Source organism: Antechinus flavipes, chromosome 1 (genome assembly GCF_016432865.1).
Source record: "Antechinus flavipes isolate AdamAnt ecotype Samford, QLD, Australia chromosome 1, AdamAnt_v2, whole genome shotgun sequence".
Lineage (NCBI taxonomy): Eukaryota > Metazoa > Chordata > Mammalia > Dasyuromorphia > Dasyuridae > Antechinus > Antechinus flavipes.
In genome coordinates, this window is record NC_067398.1 from 42,536,515 (window position 1) to 42,560,403 (window position 23,889).

The 23,889-nt window shown below is 40.0% G+C and overlaps 1 protein-coding gene across 2 annotated transcripts in view; it reads right to left on the reverse strand.

Annotated features, from left to right (window-relative positions):
• Window positions 1-421: 421 nt before the first annotated feature.
• Window positions 422-23,889, reverse strand: part of SUMF1 (sulfatase modifying factor 1) — a 100,291-nt gene continuing 76,823 nt past the window's right edge. For both annotated transcript variants that reach the window (XM_051981154.1, XM_051981146.1), the window contains 2 exons: window positions 13,302-13,361; window positions 422-1,367 (listed from right to left, as the gene is read on the reverse strand). In XM_051981154.1, coding sequence (XP_051837114.1) covers window positions 1,260-1,367; window positions 13,302-13,361 — 168 coding nt within the window. In that variant the 3' untranslated portion in view covers window positions 422-1,259. The remainder of the gene's footprint in view (window positions 1,368-13,301; window positions 13,362-23,889) is intronic.

Consider the following 23,889-nt stretch of genomic DNA (forward strand, 5'->3'; position numbering starts at 1 on the left):
TCAGAAGGAAAGTGGCTCACTGGGCGTTAGACAGCAACTCCAAGAATGGTTTTCTTTCCACTATGTGACACTGCCTTTCACTTGCTAGTACAGACCTCACTGGATCTTCCAAATGCCCAATGGAACAACTTCTAGCCTCTGACACGCAAGCTTTGGCTAAAAGAACCGGATGGGGCAGTGGTCTGCCAGTAGACAGGCTAATGGTGAGCCCACTTCCCATTCTCCCATGCGGGAGTCATCGCAACAATATTCCATCCTGGACTTTCCTTGAAGAAAAACATGTGAATGAATACAAAGGTGCCTCCTCCGTCTGATCTAAGAATACTCATATATGTGATTACTATCACGTAAGGAATCTTTTTTATCTTCAAAAGCAACCACAGTGAGACCTAAGAAAGAAACTGATTCAATTAAAGCCTCATTTAGCCTACAATGATTTATTCAAAATAGTGCACAATTCAAAGCATCTGTTATTCCAAAGCCTACTAAATGTCCTATTATTCTTTGATTAAGAATTCTGGACCATCCGAACTTGGTCCATTCAAGGCCATTCACCAACATTCCCATATTTAGAATGAATAAGGACTGACTACAGACCTCAAATGTCACATTCACCAAAGACTGGCAAAAGGAAAAATGGGGCTTTAGTACATAGCTGCCCCTTCAAACTAAAGGCACTTAATGTTTAAAAGACATAGCACTACATCACCCCTCCCCAGGCATTCAGGACAGTGAGCTATCCCGAGTCTCACTGTCCCATTCTTCCAATCATAATATGCTATCCTTGGATTTCCTTGAAGAAGAAAAAAAGTGCCAATGAATACAAAGTACTATGTCCTGCCTCCCACTGCATGAAGCCTGACATAAGACAACTCTTGTTTACATGATTAATATCCCACAAGACTCACACATGTAAAAACATCTTAGCTAAAAAATAAATCTGTCATAGATTGTTGTTCGGAAATTACGTTTGCTCTTTAAAGACCACCCCCAAAATAACAATAAAATTGCAGCTCTCTCCAAAGACACACCACAATAATAAAACACTGGCTACTAACACTCTGTGTCAGTGATTGAATCTCGCAGGGAAGGGAGGGTCCTTTGGCTGGCAGCTCAGTGGATGCAGAAACTGTCAAAAGTTGGGCATTTCCTTTGATAAGAGATTGGCCACTTCAAAGCTTTCCAGGAAGCCCAGTTCAGGCTGGACATCATCCTTCTGCTGGTTGGAACTGGAGGCCTCCTCCCCAACTTGGCTTTTATCATGTATCTGGGAGACGGCTGCTGGCACAGCGGAACCCAAGGTTCGAAGAGGAGCTGTCTGGTGTATTCTGGCTGCGGGCAGCACATCGGTACCTATAACAATAGGACTAAGCACAAAAAGAGAAGAAATACCATTTTTACTCTCTTCAAAAGGCTCTGAACTGGGTAAAGCATACTCGGTGAAAACAAATAAATAAATAAATAATGATAGTGTTTTTAAGTTAAACAATACTTTAACATAAAAACTTTACTTCTCTGACCTTCACTAAATAGGCAAACATTCTGAAAGTGATCATGCCCTCTGCCAAACATAGGACACATGGGGCCAAAAGACATTGGATCCCATTTTTCCTTTTTTGTAGAAGAAGAGACTGAAGGCCAGCAAGGTCAAGGGGTTTCCCATTAGACTATCTAAGGCTGTCCAGCTAGGAAGGAGAAAAGCCCAGGACTTCATCCCAGTTCCTTCTGCCTGCCAAGGCCATTGTTGTCTCAATAATTCAAACACGATTCACACCCGAAGGCTTAGAAAGAGCCACAGCTTCTTCACAACAGCTCTCTAGGGACCGCAATGTAAGCATTATTATCTCATTTGACAAGAAGGGGAAACTGAGCCTGAGAACACAGAGACCTGCTGAAGGGATAAAGCTGGTGGCATCTCCCCTGGAGAAGATGCTTTTCAGAGGAAAGGAAAAGAATACTGTTTAACAGAACCAGCGTAGTAAGCTTCCAGGAGAAAGGCTCATCTTTCGTCAGGAACACTAGAGTTCACGTTCTGCCTCTGACATGGACACGGAGTATAACTAAACGAGCAAAAACTCACGCAAAAAGTTCAGCATCCCAGACAACTCCTTCAAATTAGTTATAGATAAGGCAGCTATCTGTATCAATGGAGGGAATTTCCATACCAGATGTTCTCTATAAGAATGAAACCACAGGTCCACACCAATAATAATTTCTTAAAAATTATCTGACCACCAAAACATTTCCTAAAGGCAGATAAAACATTATTATATGTCTCTTTTCTCCTTTCACCCTGAATTCAAGACATCTTCACCAACCTCCTATCCCTTTGACACTTTTTCCTGGTAAACACCCAAAATAACACCTCCAAATGGAAATAACCCTTTATGTAACCAATGCCTTTGTTTTTTCAACTACAAAATTGGGAGTGACTGGTGACCTCTGGATGTATACACATTTTGGGCTCTTCTAGATTTAAAGTTCCTTCCTGTGCTAAAAGTGTTCCAGTTGGGAGTGCCAAGAACACCACCCTTCCACCACATGCTGAGAAGTTAAGTACAGGATTCAGATCCTGTGTCTGTATGCTCTTTATAGGTCAAGCTTCTAATTTAATTTTGCCTCTTGTCCCAAAGTAGAAAACTCCCGCTAATTTGCATGGGAAGAGCAACACACCCCGATGCAAAAATAATCTTGAGATTCTGTCCTTAGGACTCTCCCCCTCTTCTATCCCATGATCACCCCCTCCAAACTGCCCTATTAAACACTTTGCATACATTCTGCATTTAATTAGCCATGCACAGGCTGCATCTAGCCCTGGGGAATATGAGCAGTATTTCATGTTTGCTTTTGCGTTGCCGATGTGTTTAGTACGGTGATGTGCACATTTTTTATAGATGCTCAATGAATTGAGCTGGGGCTTCAGGGCACAAAGCAGACCTGTTGAGATGAGCACCGCAACAGACATGGCATTGTCAGGTCTGCACAGGACTTACAGCCACCCTGAGAGGTTGGGGGGAGGACAGGCATTAGTCTCACTTTACAGATAGGAAATTGAGGCAGACAGAAGTAAAGTGGCTTTAGATGAGCTCAAGTCTTCCTGAGGCCAGTTCTCTATCTGTTCCACCTCAGGGCAGTTGCCATGCTGCCTCACCACGTGGGATGTGCCCGAACTCAGGCGGTAGTGGAGAAAGGGAGAGAAGTGAGAGGTAGAAGAGCCCTAGCTACCACAAATGTCCCATCTAGCACAGGGATGAAGACAAGAGAAAACAACACTGAGATCTCTGAAAATAATGTGACTACAAAGGAGAATCTCTCACTTCAGAAAAAGGAAAAATTACAACTGCGCTTGCTCCCAGTTCTGGCCCCCTAAGCCATTGGTACAATAGCCCAAAGAAAGACAGCAGGCTTCTGAAAGGGGCTAATTAGCCAAGGGATCCATTCCTATCCCACTTCTCTTCCATGCCAGCTGGGCTCCCCTCATGTCATTCAGCATTTGTGGCTCAGGAATCCAGAGTTGGGGAGGTTCTGTTTCGTAGGGATGCCGGGAGCCTGGTGAAGCTTACAACAAGGCAAGAGGAGACAATAATTCAGCCCCAGAACAAAGAATGGGGCACCACTGGCACAATGGAGTCAGAACTTGAATTTGAAACTTCATTCCTTCACGTGTCAATTGTTTAATTCAATGTAAATCACTTTAATTTCCTTGTGTACTTCAGTTTTCTCATCTGAGAAGTGGGCCTAATAATATTCATACTATTTCATAAGTTGTATATAGGTTCAAATAAGATCATATGTGTAGTTTTCTAATCATCAAAGGATACTTGGGTTGTTGTTGTTGTTGTTTTTCCTCAATGATCATTAGCAGTTTTGGGTAAAAATTCAATGTACAAATAAAAGGAAGGGCACAGTTCAGAAGTGTGCAAAAAAATAGAAGCAGGAATAGAAAAATATCAGAACTACAGGTTCCAATCCAATCCTTCCACCCATAGCTGTTACAGTGATTAGAGAAGAGCTGTTAACTTAAGAACAAACAAACTCAACTTGAAGTCTAAAAATTAGCATTCAAATCATGGACTCTGGATTTACCAGATAATTTTTCTAAGCCCTTCTCATTCTCAATTTCCCCATCTGTGAAATGGCAATAATAAAACATCTCACTGACTTCACACCACAGTTGCCAAGATCAAATGATAAAATGGATAAAGAGATTTTATTGTTGTTTTTAAGAAAGGGGAAGGTACTAAATATAAAGTACTATTAAGCATCATGTGGAAGTGGAACTTATTTAACAGGACTCTCCAATTCTATATAAAATAGGACTTACCCTCCTCTAGATGGAAGTCACAAATTCTCAGACACTTAAAATCCATATCAGCCTGTTGATTTAATTGTGTACTGTCTTTTTCTATTAGTCCTGTTTCATGTTAATAACTCCTTAACAAAACTGTAAGACTGTTTGGGGGCAGAGATCACATCTCAAGCCTCTCCTTTATCACCCTCTTTATCACTTACTATGTGCTGAGCACATAGTAAAATCTTTGCAAACAGAATATTTTAAAAGCTTCCAGATCTTCATGCTTTTATGAACTGCACCACCCAAGCCTCTCACAACCTAAATAATAACTGACATTTGTACAGCCCTTGAAGGTTTGCAAAGCACTTTACATATATTATCTCATCTGATATTTATTGCCTTTTGAGCTAAAAATCCCTGAGTTTTGACAATAAATCATTTTTCTTGCGCACCAAAAATATCTAACAATGAATTTGGCTCTCTCTTAAACAGGAGGTCATGAACTATATAAAATTTCATAGAGGAATCATGAGGAGATTAACCTTGGAACTGAAAAAAATTAATTTGTGATTTGTGAAAATAAGTCAAGAGTTGGAAGTTTAACAACTTGCCTCGCATAAGTAGCACATTCCCAATGTTCTGAGAAATTATCCCAGGGGCTGACATAGATATTTTCTAGAGAAGGCACAATCTCCTTCCCCCACTTCCCCAGTATGGTTACTATAATCACATAATCCAGTTTTGTTTCTGCATTTGTCCTGTGGATAGGAAGGGATGTGATGCTAATAATTCTCTAGCTAGCACAGGTAGGATGAAGAAAAACATGTCTGAAATAATAAGAACTAGAAGACAGATTTCAAGGAAAATACTTGTCCTTATGTATTAGGAAACTATCAAATAATCAGAAGATATTCATGTATCAAAGTGCAATGGTAGCCTCACTATTTTGCTACTCAGAGGGTTCTCATGGGAAAGCCATGTATTGGGGGTCTGTCAGAGTCTGGGTAGGCAGTGCTACAGTGGGAAAAGCACTAGACTCGGTTTTGAGAACTAGCTTTGAATTTTGGGATTTTTGGCTCCTATGCTTACTAGTTGGACAGATCACTTGATTTCTCTTAGCCTCAGTTTCCTCATTTGTAAAATAGAAATAATAATAGTCAAAGCACCAACATTATGGGATTGTTCCTCCTCCCCCCAAAAAATTAACAAAAAACTTTGTAAAACTTAAAGCCTATAGGAACATGTGGAGTTATTCTATTAGTTCTAGCAAAAACAAGACAGATGATGAAGGGTATGAAAATCAAGAGAGAAGTCTGGACCAGTTACAATAAGAAACTGGGACCGGAAAAAAGTCCATGGTACAATGAGAAAAGAGTCTTAGATTTGGAATTAAGACCTCACTTCCAATTCTGGCTCTGTCAATTACTATCTGTAACCAACTGCCTTATCTATAAAGAGAGGGACAGGCTTCTAAGTCTCTTTCACTCTAAAACTATTATCCTATAACAAACCAAGAAATACATAGTAATCTGTTTATTAGGTGGAACAGTTAACATGTACTATTTTATTACAAGGTCCCTGTGAAATTATATATATTATGTCTCATCTGATCTGCTTCCCAAAATGAACTTCTAATTTTCTTAATTCAAATTCTAACTCACCTCTGTCATAATTATATATGCAGGTAATCCCAGTAGATCTTTGAGAAACACAGACAAGCTGGAGCACAACCAGACGAAGGTGACTCACTGATAAAAGGACATGGCCTTCAAGGGACTGGTTGTTTAACCTGCAGGGCAGAAGTCAGCAGAGACAGTGCTTCCAAACGGAGAAAAGCCTGTCATATGCAAGAACAATCAGACAAAGCCAGCACCAAAAAGCACCAGGGAGAAGATCCAGATGCAGGTTTCAGTTCAAAGTAAGAACGCTAATGGTGCACAGGGCTAATGGAGTTCTTTTCTGGAAATATCCAAGCAAAAGCTAGATAACCACTTCTTGAAAGGCTGGATTTGAAAGCCTTCAAGGTCTTGGGCCACCTAAAGTAGCATCACGGCTGCTTTCCTAGACTTCCCTTTGGATCCCATAGAGCTTAGAGCCCTGCAAATACCTTCATGAAGAATGCTTGTCTTGTAAATGCAAAATTTCTTTCCTAAGCTGCTATATAATAAAAGAAGCTTAAAGCCAGAACTTGAGAAAATTTTTACTGAAGGTTCAGGCTGGAGGGAAATAGCCACAAGATGACACAATTTTATTATGGGTATATCAAGTCCATATAATGCTAAAAAAAAAAAAGGCTCTTCTGAGTAACTGTCCATATGCTATCCACTCACCTAAAGGACAAACTATAAGAAGCAAAAGGAGGAAGGCCTTCCACGATTAACTTGTAAGCTTCGAAATGCAACCACTTCTCAAAATAACTTTCACAATAAGTCAATAGTTTTTAACCACCCTCACCTTCCAGATCACTTTTTTATTTTTAGGGTGGGTGCATCATAGGGGCTTAAAACCTACTTTCAGACAAGTTTTCTCACACATCTCCCAGCTAAGTTTAAAGACAGAATAGTGGAATGAAGAGGTTACTAGGCTTGGAATTAGAAAAATTTGGATTCAAATCTTGCCTTAAACACTCCCTTGGAGGTACTAAGAAGGAGTCAGCTAAGAGGGCTTTTAATCACAGCTCAAGAGTCCAACTCCTGTATTTCACAAGGGAGGACATTGAAACTTGGAGGGTTCAGTGACTTTCTCAGGTGGGTGTCAGAGCTCAGGTCCCCCTAATCCAGAGCCACTCTTCTGTCTACTGCTCCAGACTAGCTCCCTTCTAAGAGAACATATACTTTCAAACCCAGTTTTGCTTTTTTTTTTTTTTTTTTTGGTCACTATTTCGGGATCATGTGCAATAAGGCAGAAAATACACATTCTATGTTTATGACACCAAGGAAATATTACTATTCACTTACACTAACATTCAATTAGCATGACAAGATCTTTTAAGTGGCCACAGAAGCACAGAATTTTAGGGACAGAAGAGCCCTCAGCAGCCATGTAGGCCAATGCACACCTCTAAAAAGAATCCCACTATAATAAACCCTATCAATAGCTGTCTGGCCTCTTCCTGAAGACTTCCAATGAGGAGGAACCCACTTCTTGCTGATGCAGCTGATCCCACTTTGGGACCGTTTATTGACATCAGGACTTAATTTAGCTCTTTGCAATTTCTACCCATTATTTCTAACTCTGTCCTCTGAGACCAAACAGGGCAAGTTTATTTCCTCTTTCACATCAGAGTCTTTCAAATACAGTATCTAAATACAGCTATCCCTACCCCCAAGCCTTCATTACAGCAGTATAAACTTTTTCAGCTCCTGCAAGTGATCTTTGTATCATAGGAAGTTAAGAACCCTAACATCTTGACTGCTCTCCTCTGGACTCACTCCATTATCAATGTCCTTCAAGAAATGATATTCCCCATGCATTTTGACCAGTGCAGAAAGAATCAGCTCATGGCTACAGAAGACATTTCAATGACTGATCCTACAACTGATCAGTTGTTAAAATCCCTCTCTTTTCCTCTCTCCAGTTTTTGTGTTAGCCTAAAAGATCATGAACTTAACTTCAATAAATGAGGGAAGAAGTCTTGCCATTAATGCAGTCACCACAAGAAAGTTAGTATCTTTCCCCACTTCACCCCTTCCTAATCCAACACTGGCAAGTGACATCATAAATCCATTTTCTAGAGAAAAGTGGTTCACTTGAAATTCTAATCTTTAGCAACTAATGGATCAAGTAATTAAACAGTTACATGGCCTAATTCTGAATGTTCCCATTATAAGCTCATGCACATATGTGGGCTGTTTTATTTTTTTTAAATATCCACTTTTAGAACAAGAAATGATTCTTTAGGATAAGAGGTCTTTGGGTATCTTGAAAATTGGGTCACTTTTTTAATCATGAAAAAGGAGAGAAATTCATTCCAGAATAAATTTAATCAAACTAGTTAATTAATAGGTGACATTGATTTCACCTGAGCCAGATACTGGTGCTGAAAATGTGAACTCAGATGAAAGCAATATAATGAAAAAGATGATCTATCAAGGCAGGGCTCAGAAATCAGGCAGAACAATTCACAGATGGCCTCATTTTTGTGGGAAAAGCCCCCATAGTGAAGTAATTTTCAGGGCAAAACAAGAAATCTGCATCCTTTGACTGGACAACATGGTATAGAAATATTTGTCAGAAAATATCACGTGCTATGAGGAAGAGTCTGTGCTGACAAGAGATAAAGGTCATCAAAGGGGGGTTTACCTAATTTAATTCAATGTTAAGTACCTACCATGTGCCAGATACTGTCCTATATACTATGGATAGAAAATAAATAACTGCTATGAAGGAGTTTATGTTCTATTGGAATATGCAAACACAGAAGTAAATTTAAAACATTTTAAGAAACAAAGAACATTAATAATGAGAGGGATCAAAGATGACAACAAGCATATTATCCCAGCTCTTTTATCAATGGCTATCCATCTGGATGGGCTATTTACAAAGAAACATGTCTTTAGAGTTTACAAAGCCAAATGGAAAAAGTAGAGATAGCCCCTAGGGATGGTGAGGTCTTCCAGATACTCCTGTTAGTAAATGACACGGTATTGATTACAGCCCAGAATATTAGACAATCTGCTAATGAGATAGCTCCATACTCACTCAAAAGGATTTGGTTTATTTATTGAAACTGGCAAATCCAAGCCAAAGGAGAATGCCAATGCAGCTGGATAGACAAACTTTGACAAAAGACAATGCCAATGAACTGGGCAGAAACCTGAACTGGGAGGGCAGAGCTGGCTGGATTGACTTCCTGATATTTTAAAAGATTCTGAGCTTCTACTCAAAGCAAAGGTCCACCTTTTCAATACAGTAACATGACAACATTCTTCCACTGATGATGTAAGTGGTATGACTCATGTAATATCACAGTCTCTTAAGAATCAGTTGATGGTCAAACAAAGGACAACAGAAACGGGCAGGCTTTACATATCGCCAACCTGAACAGAGGCCAATGTGATAGCAGATTCAAAATACTTATCCCTGAGATCAGAAATAACCAAGATAACTTTTACAAAGGGTCCTATGAAGTTCACGTGACTCTCAGTAACCCTGAAAGAATATATCCAAGTAGCTTCTCTTTCAAGCACTGGCTCCTCTCCCCGAGGATATTTTCAGACCTTTCTCCAGGGAACTACCATTGTTACCACCACCACCAAAGTTATGATTGGCTTCTCCTGAATGGATTCTGTCTGTTTACTGCTTCTAGAGACCCCAGTGAAACTTTGGGATTAGAATGAGGAGCTGACAGAGATAGGAGGTGCTCCTGGATGTCCTGGCTCAGGGCTCCTACTGCCCTGATTGGTCTGTGTCTCTTCTCTATGGCTGCTTCTGCAGCTCTGTCTCTCTCCACCCTTAAATAGCCCTCCATGGGAAGGTGGTGGCTTTCCCTCCTATTGTAGCTCTCTCTTTGAGGGAAAGGATTTGTTTTTTGGCCCTCCTCCCTGTATTTCCTTTTCTAGTGAGAACTCCTGATCTTTTTAAAGGTTCAGCTCTAAGGCCAACTCAAATATCTAAACCTCCATATGATAGGGTGTCAACTTTTTGTTCCTCAGTGCTTCTCTGATTCAATTATTTCACCAGGGTTGCTTCATCAATTCCAGGGAAGGAAGCGAATCCCCACTCTTTCAGAGAAAGGTCAAGTTAATACTTTGTTTCTGCTCTAAGGCATATATATCTAAGCACCCCATACTTCACAAAAATGCTTCTGGGTCCCTAACAAATCAGTAAGAAGTACATGTACATGTAGCTTCTAGCTGAGGAATCTGAAGGAACTGATCAAGTTTGCAATTGAGCAAGAACGAGAAAATCATGCGGGGAGGATTTGGGAAAATGGCTTTATGATTCAAAATCAAAACAATAGATGTTCGATATAAAGTCTGTTGGCTACTACTCCATCATACGAATAAAGAAATAACTTGATGATACCCTTGATGAACATCCATCCAAATAAGTAAATGAGGAAGGAATTACTTGTTCAATAATCTCCAGAGTACATTTACCTTTGGGTGGGAACCCAAATCACAGCATGTGTCTGTCTTGAGGGTAAAATATGTAATAACCCACAAGAAAGAGGAACTCACTAAAATAACAAAGCATTGGTCTAATATTAATTTAAAGTTTTGTTACCTTCTAAGGGGCCTTAGAACTTACTTGAGTACTTTCTGCATTTTCCTAATTTGTTAACTGGCTCTTTTGAGTCCCCTGAATTCTATACATTTTCTGTATACTTTGAGCTTGTCCTATTTGAGGTGCCTTTAATTCCTAGAATGGTGGGCTATCCTTTTTTTATCCACATTTGGGAAATCTAGACAGAATTATACCTAAGTTTTAGGTAAAAGCGAAGATTTCCTTGGAATAAACTCTAATGTGGAGGCAAAGGAAAAAGTGATCCTTTATGGTGGGTCTGACCCTTTCTGTATAAGTCCTAAGACTTGAAGGCCCCAAAGCCAGGGATCACCAATATTTTATTATAAGAGAATAAAATATAGTATAAAGAGTGCTAAACTTGGAGCAAAAAGAATAAGTTGGAATCTTCAGTGTATGGTAATTTTTCTAATCTGGATCTTACTGGCAGGAAAAAATGATGATGAATGTTGGAGGGGATGTGGGAAAACTGGGACACTGATGCATTGTTGGTGGAGTTGTGAACGAATCCAACCATTCTGGAGAGCAATCTGGAATTATGCCTAAAAAGTTATCAAACTGTGCATACCCTTTGATCCAGCAGTGCTACTTCTGGGCTCATATCCCAAAGAAATACTAAAGAAGGGAAAGGGACCTGTATGTGCCAAAATGTTTGTGGCAGCCCTGTTTGTAGTGGCTAGAAACTGGAAATTGAATGGATGCCCATCAATTGGACAATGGCTGGATAAATTGTGGTATATGAATGTTATGGAATATTATTGTTCTGTAAGAAATGACCAGCAGGGTGAATACAGAGAGGCTTGGGGAGACTTACATGAACTGATGCTAAGTAAAATGAGCAGAACCAGGAGATCATTATACACTTCAACAATGATATTGTATGAGGATGTATTCTGGTGGAAGTGGATCTCTTTGACAAAGAGACCTAACTCAGTTTCAATTAATAAATGATGGACAAAAGCAACTACACCCAAAGAAAGAACACTGGGAAATGAATGTGAACTATTTGCATTTTTGTTTTTCTTCCCGGGTTATTTTTACCTTCTAAATCAATTCTCCCTGTGCAACAAGAGAACTGTTCGGTTCTGCAAACATATATTGTATCTAGGATATACTGCAACATATCTAACATATATAGGACTGCTTGCCATCTAGGGGATAGGGTGGAGGGAGGGAGAGGAAAAATCAGAACAGAAGCGAGTGCAAGGGATAATGTTGTAAAAAAAATTACCCTGGCATGGATTCTGTCAATAAAAAGTTATTATAATCTGGATCTTACTTTGTTCATTGAAAAAATAAGAAATTTGGACTAGATACTTTATAAGATCATTTTAAGCTCTAAACCTGTGACCCAAAGAATACTTCTAGAACTAAAAGATTTACAATATTCTTCCATACACAATCACCAAATCAATATATGTGGAAATAAAAAAGAAAATAAATTTCTATAGGCAATTTAAAGAAATTAGGTTTATTTATCAAGTGTCTCTTTTTAACTGGGAAAATAATGTAGGCCATCCCCAGGTTTCTTATGAGTCCTTGGATCATCTGAACTAAGTAAATTAATAAAAAAAGCACTTAAATCATCCAAAAAGCCATCTTTGCATGAGGAAGAAACAGGTTTAAATCATTAAAAATAAGTCATAGATCTTCTGAAAAATAGCTTTATGACTGTTAAAGTCATTTAATTTCACTGGGCTTTATTATTCTCATCTATCATTTACCTGCAAATATTTTGCAGAGAAAGTACTTTTGCAAACAGTGAAACACTAAATGTGGGCTAGCATTACTTCACTTCAGATCAAATCATGTTCAAAATTCCTTCTGCTTATAACACAAGCCACAAGTTATTCCAACCATGGAGTAGTTCTGTCACTAACAAGGGTGAAAAAAAGGCAAAGCAGAAAACCAAAGTGCAAATAAAAACCCACTACGAATCATGTAGGTTTCATAAGGCACACATTCTATACCAGGAATTCTTTTAAAAGTTAAGCTAACAAGGGTTACCAAAGTCTTCCACCCACTAACATTTTAAATTAAATTAGCAATTTAATATTTCAGTAGAGTCTCTACTGAAGCTGATATACAAATAGAGGAATAGATTGTATCACACAAACACAATCTACTTGTCCTATTCAGGGAAGCCAACCATAACTTCAGCAGCAGCAGCAGCGACGGTGCTAGTGATGGTGGTGGTGATGGCAGTGGTGATAGCAATAGCAGAAATGGTACTAGTACTATTTTTGATGGTGGTAAGAGTAATAATAGTAGAAGAAGTAGTAATGGATCACATTTAAAGAGAGCTTTAAGATTTACAAAGCACTTTCTCCACAATGCCTTGGAAGGGAAGCATTCTAAGCATTCTTTTTTGTTCAGATAAGGGGGGTTTTCCCCAAGACATTCAGCTAGTAAGTCCTGAAGTATATAAACTATTAGTAGTAAACATCATTTACAATGAGTCTCAGAAATAGGGTTGTGTCCAACTAAAACAAATATAAGAGAAATGATATCTGGCCTTCATGTGAGCAATTTCTGCACTATGTATTTTCTGTGTTCCTCTTTATTAAGTTATCAGAATCTCCCCAGGCCATTTATAGCCTTGATTTTTGCATCATCACCTCCTCCTGGCTGCAACTGAGTCAACTCCGTTTGGGTAAGAAGCAGGAGAGTTAAAGCTGCACTATTGTACCTATGTGGGAGTCTGCATAGGTGACTCTAGAAGTCTGTTAAGAAATACATTGATTTTCCAAGTGACTTTTACCTTATGGCACATGTATGATCCTCCTTTCTTCACCCGGTCATTCCCAGAGGGAGGCCCTTTCTGTGGACAGAGAGAGGACAAGCTGTCAGGCCAGAAAACAAGACTGTCATTAGTGAAGAGAAGCCACTCCAACCTAACCATCCATTTTTCTTTCTCTGGAACATATCCTTCACATGGAAACTACTCAGGCTGCCTCTTTTCTCCTCTCTACCCCCAGACCCTAATCAGTGTTTCCTAATCTCCTCATACCAAAATCCTATCAATCTTGCAAATCTCAACCTAGTTAGTGTCCATTTCCTCAATGAAAGCTTCTATGATTGCTCCAGACTACCTTCCTTGTCTATAAATTTCTCTAGCACTAATTGCAACAGTTAATCATAGGCTGGTCACTTTATAACAATCACCTAACTATCAAGTATATAATAAGTACCTACTATGTACTAGGCACTATCTAAAACATTTATACAAAATCAAAAATTAAACAGTCTCTCCCCCTCTCTAGTGAGGAGACCACGGGAACATATATATATATATATATATATATATATATATATATATATATGTGTGTGTGTGTATGCTTGCTCTCTCCCCACCCCCCCATCTCTGTCTGTCTCTCTATTTCTCCATCTCTCCCTCCCTCCTTCTCTGTATCTCTCTCTTTTTCTGTTTCTGTCTCTCTGTCTCTGTCTGTCTCTCTTTATCTTTCTCTTTCACTCACACACACACACACACACACACACACACACACACACACACACATACAGTAATTAGAGGGCACTAGCATCTAGTGCTACATGTACAAAGTATTCCTGAGCTGAGCTTTAAAAGGAAGTAGGGGTTCAAAGCAGTAAGCAAAAAGCGAGTGCATTCTGGAATGGGGAGCAATCTGAGCAAAAGCACAGTGACCCATTACTTCCAAACATTAAATATAAGACGATTTTAGATGAAATCTTAGCATTCAGAGTACTAAGGAATAAAGAAAATGAAAGACTATGGGCCTTGCCCTGTCCTGGGGTGTATTTAGCATCTCATGTGCGACTATCTCAAGTCCTTGCCTATTTAAAGCTCTCAGAGGTCAAACTCCCTTCTATGTACTTGTCTACAGGCATATACTGCAGATGCTTTCTCCTGGGCCAAACCAGAATCTGCCGGCCTGCTCCTTCTGGGAAGGGTGGGCATGGGAGACAGTGCCTTCATCACCAGCCATTGAATGTGGACAGTCCAGAAACTCAGTTGCCAACATGAGATTGTCTCCCTTGGGGAGCCAGTGGCAAAGCAGCTCACAGGGCAGAAATGGCTCACACAAGCTCACTGTGAAGGGAGCGGGGGAAGCAGGGAGACAGTCCCTTTTCAAGCCTGTTCAGCAATGACAGAAAGAATGCTAGAGATGCTTGGATCCCCCCTAGGAGACAGACTCCTCTCTTGTCCATCATATGCTGTCACAGCTTTAAGAGTCCAGAATGTAAGGAACCACACCTATTCTAGGTACAATTACCACCAACTCTGAAAACTTTAATTCAGTGAAAAGGTAGAGGAAAAGCTGTACTGATCTATTTAGGTAAAGAAGGATTTCTGTCAGAAATGTTTCCAGCTCCTGGGCAACTGCCCTACGTCAAGCAATAACACAGTCCCTGTGGTAGTGGAGGCCCAGTTTTTTAGCCTTCTTCACTGCTTAATGTTGCTACTAATAGAATTTCATCAAAGATTACAAATTGAATTCTCTAAATCCACAAAGGCTCAATTCTAAAAATTAAGCTTTAATGCTGAACTATTAGTTCTGGATACATTCTTTGGGTGTCAGATCTCCCACTGGTAAGGATACAATAAGATCCTCAAAGGTAGAGAATTAAAAAAAAAAATAATCTAGCAGGTGTTTCCGTTAGCATACCTAATATGTTATAAACACTTCACCCGAGTCAGCAGGATAAGGTTTGTAATTCTCATCCCTCAGCAATGAAGTGGCAATAAACTAATTGATGACCTCTTAGCTCTGCCACAACACTTACTCAAAGTCAAGTAGGTAAATGTGATGCAATTAAACACACGCTTAATGAACACTAACTATGTATAAGTCACTGTCCTCATTAAGACACACATTCCTTGCACTCAAGGAGCATACAAACTAGTTATGGAAAGGACAGCTATAAAATTAGTTAGAATACAAAATAAGTCCTTCAAAAGAAAATGGATAAAGTCAAAAGGAAGGAGAGATTTTAGTTCATGCAGTCTAGGGATCTGGAGAAGTAAATCAAGTAGTGGCAGAAGGGACAGGACAAGGGAAATGAGACTAGTAAGACGCTGCTGGAATATTCTAAGTGAATGACAATGGAAGCTTGAACTGGGATGGTGGTAGTGGGGTGTAATGGAAAGAGCACTGGGCAGGGACTGAAAAAAGTCATAGTCTCCAGAAGCTTTAGTTTACTCATCTGAAAAATAGGGTGAAAACACTTGTTCTACCAACCTCACAGAAATTTAGGAGAAAAAATACTTTACAAGTGTGAGATATGAGAAGGAATGAAAAGGAGGAAGCGGATGAGACATATTAAAGAGGCAAAACTGCCAGGACCTGAAAAACTGATTATATTGTGGGGGGAAGGATTCAAAGATGATAACAGGTTTTCTAACAAGAGAAGCAATTTCTGATGCCATAAATAGAAATAGAGAAGTCAGAAGAAGAACAGACTTTGGAGGGAGATAAGTCCAATTTTGGACATTCTGCTTTTGAAGCACTGGGCCAGTCCATCCTCCACTTGGTTTTCTAATTAACCTTCCTATTGGCTAAAGCTGACCATGTCATGTTCCTATTCATTAAACTCCCTATCACTTCCAGATCTGTTTGACCTTTAAAGTCCTTCCCAATCTGGCTCCCTCTTCCTTTTTTCGGTCCTCCACCTTACTCTCTTCCACATTAGCCTGTGATCCAGTAACATTAGTCTCCATGCTGGCCCATGAACAAGACACACCTCAGCATTTTCCTCTCTGGGTGTTTTCAGACTCTCTCTCAGACCCAAAATGTTCTCCCTCCTCCTCTTGGCCTTCTGACTTCCTGACTCTCTTGTAGTTGCAGCTCAAAGGCCACCTGCTATAAGAAGCCTCTCCTGATCTCCTTTAATGCTAGTGCCTTTTCTCTGTCAACCAACTCCAATCTACTCTGTCTGTATAGCTTGTTGGTGTACAGTTGTTTGCAGGCTGTTTCCCCTTTCAGACTGGGTGCCCTCTGAGTTGTCTTTGACTCTTTTTATATCCTCATCCCTGGTCAAAGAAGATGGTTAATAAATGTTTGTTGACTGACTGGTGACCGAGGGGACAAATAGCTGGAGATGTCCTGTAGAATATGAGCATTGGAACTTGCAAACTGGAATTCAACAGAGAAGTAGGGTAGAAAACGTAGCGTTATTAGTCAGTTAGATGGGGAGAAGCATTTATTAAGCACTTACCAGGCAAAAGACCGGAAAGATGGATGGTAGTTGAGATGCAAGAGGCCCTGATTGCCAGGCTGCAAAGTATGTATTTTACACTATAAATAAGAGGGTACCACGGCAGGGTTTGGGGCGGGAGAAAGATTGACACGGTCAGCCCTGAGCATTATGCCATTATTTTCTCAGCTATATTTGAAGGGGGAAGAGTACAAAAGAATGACTGGTTATGAAATTAGTAGGAGAGTTTTGGTGAAAGGTAACAGGAGCCTGACCTAAGATAGTGTGAAAAATGGGGATGCTTCAAGAAATGGGTCAGAGGCCAAATTGATAGAATTTGGCAAAGAAAGAGACAGAGAGAGGCAGCAATCAATAATATGTTTTAAGTCAGGGTAAGTAGGGAAAAAGTGGTGCCATAAATAAAAGTAAGGAGATTAGGAGGATCACATCTGAAAAGAGGAGTAATAAATTCAATTTATCACATGCTAAATTAAAAGTGTTAAGAGACATTCAAGTGGAGATGCCCATCTGAAATATGGGACTGAAGTTCAGGGTCAAGTCTTAGAGATATAATCTGGGAGTCAATGGCAGTGAAAGAACAAACTGCAGTCAAAGGCAAAGACAAGATGTCAAAGGAGACAATAGACAAAAAAAGAAATGTGAGCCAAGAACGGAGCCTTGTAGCCAAGCAACTGTCCATGAGCCACTCACTTCTGGGACAAGTCACTCCAGATGCTCCCTGGGATTTTCTGATCCCACCATCGGGAAGGAACTACTTCATGGCCTTCAGAAACCAGGCCACAGGGAAGCTAACAAATGAGTGGGTGAGGAAGAAGCAGAAGCCCTGAATAGAGATTACTTTTACTAGAAATCTGGCAGTGAAGAGAAGGAAGGATATCAGAGTTGAACTCAGAATTCAATTAATAGATATGAATTCTACCATGAACATTTCTGTCTCAGTGGGACCACAGTAAGACACACAATTAAAGATAACACATATATACCTATGCATGGGAATGTAAAAGCTTTAATGATATAATGAGGTAATGGTGAAAAACTGTCCTAAAACTTTTGGAACATCCTGTGTGTATATATATATGTATATAGAATGTACGCATATACATACATATGTATATATAATGTATTATATAAACTGATGTATGTATGATGTTATATTATACATTATATATGCATACATTAATATATAAACATTATATATACATATATATTACATTAGTGAATCATCCACAGAGCTTTACAAATAAAGCCATTTCCTTGGCAACAATATGACAGGCAATTTAATTACAAATATGTGACAGGCCATTTTGCTGAAAAACAGAAAAAAAATAATTGAAGGGAAAAGTCTCATCTCATATGTGCAAAGAAAAGGGCAGGCAAATCATACTCAAGGCTGCCTGCCTATCACTAAGGCTGTTTCTGGAGGATGTATGAACATAGGGCATCTGTACTTGTCTGTCATACATTGCATTAACTACTTTATCTTTCTGCTTATTCAAAGAGATACATTATAGACCCATCCCTTCACCCAGAAAGTTCAATTAAAAGAAAACACAGAACACTGGGTCTTTTCAAATCACACAAAACAAGAGAGAAACAGCCCTGAATCTTTAATGCTGCTCTCAGATGTAACTCACACTTAGCAATACTGCTGCCTATGTGCTCTGAATATTTCCTCTCCATATGTAACCATATGCAATTAGTCACCCTGGTATAGCTTTTTAAAAGAAATTGGGGGGGGGGGGATAGAACATGAACAACATTGTTGATCAATCCATCTCAATAAGCATTTATTTAATATTTTCTAATTGGTACACTAGAGAAAAACAGAATCATCTTTGCCCTTAAGAAAGTTCTATTTTAATTGAGCAATGAACAAACACAGATGGGGAAAATATAATACCACAAGATCCAAGGATGAACGGTAACAACTATAGAGACTGTGGAAGGCTTCCCAATGGGCAGCAGCTGAGCTAAGGTTTGAAGTTCCACTGTTATTTGAGAGAATCAGATCATACCTGGAGTTCAGAAACCACATTTTAGGAGGGATAAAGAATACAAGGATTGCAATCAGACTGAGGAAGGAATCAAAGACCACTCTCTTGGGAAGGAACTCATGATGTCTAGAAAAGTTGGGATTTGAGGAGAATGTGATTCTTGTATTACAGCAATTGAAGGGCTAGCTTGTGAAAGAATGGATTAGACTTTCTCAGTTTGACTTCAGAGGAAAGAACTGGGTACAAGCTATAAGAAGGGTTGGTATATTCAATCCAAAAAAAAAAAAGTAAACAAACGAACAAAAGCTGCTGAAACAATTCAGGCTTTTCTGCTGTGGGCTACCTCACTGGAGGTCTTCAGTTTGGAGATAGATGATCATTCGTGATGGATGTTCTACCTTATATTCCTGTTCAGTGAAGGGCAGGGCTGTATGAATGACCTCAAAAGTCTCCTCCAACTCCGATGTGACTGGGGAGAATGAGAAAACAGAAACTGGAGCCCTGTTTCCTCACTGGTAAATTGTTGGGCTGGAATAAAGTCATTTTAGTTCTATGCCCTGTGAGACTTCACAAAGCACTGATAATCATAAAGAGAGCTCAATGCTAGTTATCAGATCTCCAAAAAAGCAAAACAGTCATGAATCCGTAGGCTGTAGGATGATAGGCGTTCTGGATGTAGCATTCATTGTCAGTGGAGGGAAAAGCATGATCCATTTCAAAACATCGGGATAGGAGGACTATATGAAAGCCTTGCAACATGACTGCACAACCTCCACCAGAAGGAAAGCTATGGAAAATGTAAGAAAGTAAACCATGAGGAAGCAAGTTTGCTTGTTCAAGGAGAAGCAAGCACATAGAACTGAAGTCTCCCTAGATTAGAGTTCTGAGACTTAGCAGTGGTGAGCTTCTGACATCAAAAACAGAAGAGATACCCTGCTAAAAGTAATAGAAGGGACAGACAGGAGCTCAGAGACAGACACAAACCCATGGCCTCTAAAGAATGGGTGAATATGATTTAAAATACACACATAGGTCTGGAACATACTTGTTTGGTTCCACTGGGAGAAAGAGAAAACTCACTAGTAAAGATCTAACTCCATTTCCATTACCTTTCCTTTAAGTTCTTATTATGGTGATGAACCTACATCTCTAAATATAACAAAAGATATTTCTTCAAGAACATTAAACAAAATTTGGGTCTCTATCAAAGGACTACCATCACTGCACCAATGAATTTTGGAGTTGCTTTTTTTTCTATCATGACTTCAAAGTCATTATCAGCTTTAGAAAAATAAAATAAAATAAAAAACAGCAGTTTGATTCTGGCAGTACTCTGGTGCTTTAGGTACTTGCAACCCGCCCAAGGATTCAGACAGAACCCCTGCCAAGGCTGGAAATAAGAACCTTCTCCTCTTGTTTCTCCTCTGAGTCCAATGGAAACATCACCCAATAAATAGAGGGGGAAGAAACAAATTGAAACTACTTTAAAAAACAAAACAAAATCCAGCATTCATAAGAGAACTGGAATCAGAGGTTGATCTCGAGGATGAAGCTGCTTTCACAAGTACCATAAGTTCTAAGAAATAAAAGATACCAAACCAGGCCGCACTCCAGGTTTGGAGTCTCTCAGAAGCAATAGATTAATACCAGACCCTTCCAGAGGCATACTCAACCTGTTCCCTTTTCCTTCTTCCTCACCTTTCATCTTCAAACTTCATTAATTAATCCAAGGGACCAAGTCATCATCTCACAAGATGCTCTTTTAGTCACCCTCTCACAAAATGCTCAATAGAAAACAACAATCCCTCGATAACTCAATTTCCCTGAAGGCCTCACCTGCCCTCAGAGGCCAGATGGCTTACAGCCTTTGAATTCCAACATCACAGTAGCCCATCACAGTGACCATCTGTCCTAGTTCCTCAAAGAACATCCCTTAAAGCAAAGTAATGTCCTTGTGAAATATCACCTTAACTGTGAAACACCCAGACCCTACGCAGCCCTCTTACTCTTCAGATTTATTTGGGCCCGACCCCAAGGCTATCCCCAGTTTCAGGCCCCAAGCCAGGGAAAAAGAGGATATCCACATTTATCATCCAATCCAGATCCTGGATCTTTCCCAACTTCCAAGTCATTATCCTTCCTTCCTCAATGAATTTAGTGCCTGGCTCACTTTCCACTCCACTCCTGACCTCATACTAGGGGACTTTAACATATATATCTCAACCTATATCAGCATATACAGATACTTCCTCAAATACCCAAAGTACCCAGTTCCTCATTTCACTCAATTCCCATAACTGGCTTCTCCACTCCATCTCAGCCACTTACAGAAAGGGTCACACAAGACAGTGTTCCACTTCCATATCCCTTTATCTAATTGCCTTACGACTCCCAATCCTATTCTTTGTTCTAATTCTGCCTTCCATTCTCTCCAGGTTGCAGGTCTTTTCCTGGCCATCACCCCAGCACTGGCAACATTCTTACTTCTTCCCAATAAACCCTTAGGTGAACTATATTAAGTACAGTTTTGGAGAAGGGATGGGGTCTATTCAAGCCAAGTTCAGCACACAGCAATCATTATTTGAATTTAAATGAAATCTATATAGAGGAACTTCAAAAGCCCACAAGTGAAAGTCCCCTTTCTTTCTCTCCCAGGCTTCTCTCTCAGACCATCACCTCTACAGGTGGCCATTTTCTCTCATAAATCCAGACATACTCCATACTACCCTCCACTCTCACATCCCTCCGAGTCTGGGCAACAATGCCCGCCCAAACCTCAATCCTGGATTATTCTACGTTTTCTTGACTTCAATTCACATAGTGCTAGAAGAAACCAGAAGAAATCACATAACTATGTAGACTGGATCCAAAACATCTTCTACCAGACTGTTTCTGAGACATAAAGTTAAATGCTTCCAACACCTTGAATCAAATGTCTAACAAAGGAGGTCAGACATTTTGATAAAGTCGAAGTAGTCAGGGAAGCGGGACACAGGTGACAGAGGACATAAAGGTGACATTCAATATGACTATCCTGAAATTGACAGTGTTACCATTAGAGAGATTTTCAGTCTATCCTATTTTCAATCACAATTCTACAAGAGTTATATTTCTCCTTGAGAAGCTTTAGTTGCTTCTGCCCTCCGACCACTATACCACAACCACCTTTAGGAAAGACCAAAGCTTGTTATTTCAATTTCACAGAAACAGACCTCACTTTCTAACATTTCTCAGAAAACCCAGTAATCTTGGGAACATCTGAAAAATGTTTTAAATACAGCTTTTCTAATCTTCCAATGGGGGCTGCTCAACCCAAGTTCAGCACACAGCAGTAATTATTCTGAAATCCAGTGAGAGGAACTTCAAACAGACCTGTGGTGAAAGGTCAAAATGTCTTTCCCAAGGCATTAAAATGCCGCAAGCAAAACCAAACAAATAAGCAAAAACACAACAAAACAAAACAAGACACCTTCAGTATACCAAATTGGGTTTTGTCTGTAAAAAGGCACAGGGAAATATAAAAATCCAAAAGTTCACGCTAGGTCCATATAATCTCTGTCCACATGTGTCCATTTGAGAGAAAAGGCATACTGGGGCATGTAGCCAAAGGCTGGCCAAGCCTTCAACTTGCCAGATCATACAAATCCCCCACAGTTACAGTATAGCTGTATAGTACACCTGACCGTACCCAGGGCAAAGAAAAATAACAGTTTTGCTGTGGTTTCATAGCACCACCTTGTTAAAATAAAAATAAGGAAATGGAGGGAGGGGGAAGGGAGACAGAAAGAAGGAGAAGATCTTTTTTTAACTGGGCAGTGGGGGAGGAGGTTGGAGAAATTGTTATTACTGTCTGTTTAAAGTATTTTTGCCACTGTAAAAGTTCTAGAAAACTGCTTTCTAGGTGAAGGGGTAATATCTGAGCTATCCAAAGATCACCTGCGAGGAGGAAGAGGAAACTGGTTAACTAAATCTAATTAAGCCTGGAGCTCAGCACCTGCTCAAAAACTCTTCCCCACAAAGGAGCTGGAGGCATCTCCTCAGACTGGAGCCAGAAATTCCATGGGAAGTGCAGAAGGCCCAAGTTTTGAAACAGGAAGAAAAGCCGTCTGTTCCTGAAGATAGAGGGGGAGCAAATACAGCTCCAGGAAACGATGGCACCCAGCACTGTGGCCACAAGGCAAGGAGACCCAGATGCTAGCCCAGAATAAAGGGGTGGGGGGAGGCAGATCTTACCCCTGGTTAGAGAACAGACCAACTGGACTGAAGTAAAGGAAAGCAACAGAGGAAGAGGTGCCCCTTAACCTAACCACTCAGCAACTCCTGTGGTCGCCTCAGGATAGGGTGTCTGAATTCTAGAAAAGTGCTGGGTTAACGTGAGATCCATTTCCAACCCAAACAAGATTCTCTTTAAAACCAGCCCGTCCCTGGCATGAAGGCTGCCTTTTTAGTGAAAAGAAAACAGCATTTCTTCCACATTTCGGACTTCACGGGGGCTAAAAGGACGAGAGAACTCCTGTGTGTCCCAAGCACCATCAGCTTTCACAAAGAGATGGCAGGTGGCTCACCCTTTCCCTGTGCACAGCACATCCTGTCATACCCCAAAGCCAGGCATTTCCCTGCAAGGTCTAGCATTCTGGCTCCATGGGATTCTCACTGTCCTGGATTTTCCATGTAGTCAATAAAACTCCCTACTTAAGATATCTCAGCTCCCTCTGAAATTTACACCGGCCTACTGTAATTCATGAGGACACCAGGGAAACCATTGAAGCCCCTAAACCAAATGTGAGTGATAGCTTAAAATACATTCTTTAGCTTTCGGGGAAACACAACTTTTGCCTTTTCCCATATTTTTCTTTCCTTAAAAAAACAATAAATTGATATGTAATATTAATGAGCTTGCATGGCAAAGCACCTACATAATATCACATTTGGATTTCACTCCGATTCTGTGAACTAGGTGTTTTTATGTTAGTTTTACAGATAAGAAAACGGAGGCAGAAAGACATTAAGTGACTCACCTAGGTTCACAAAACTAAGTGTCTGAGCCACAACTTGAACTCAGATTTTCTCTCCAAGTCCAAAGCCCTATCTGTATATAAGGCATAGTCTCACCTCTGACCCATTCTAGAAGTATAATAATGATTCACAAGACTCAGT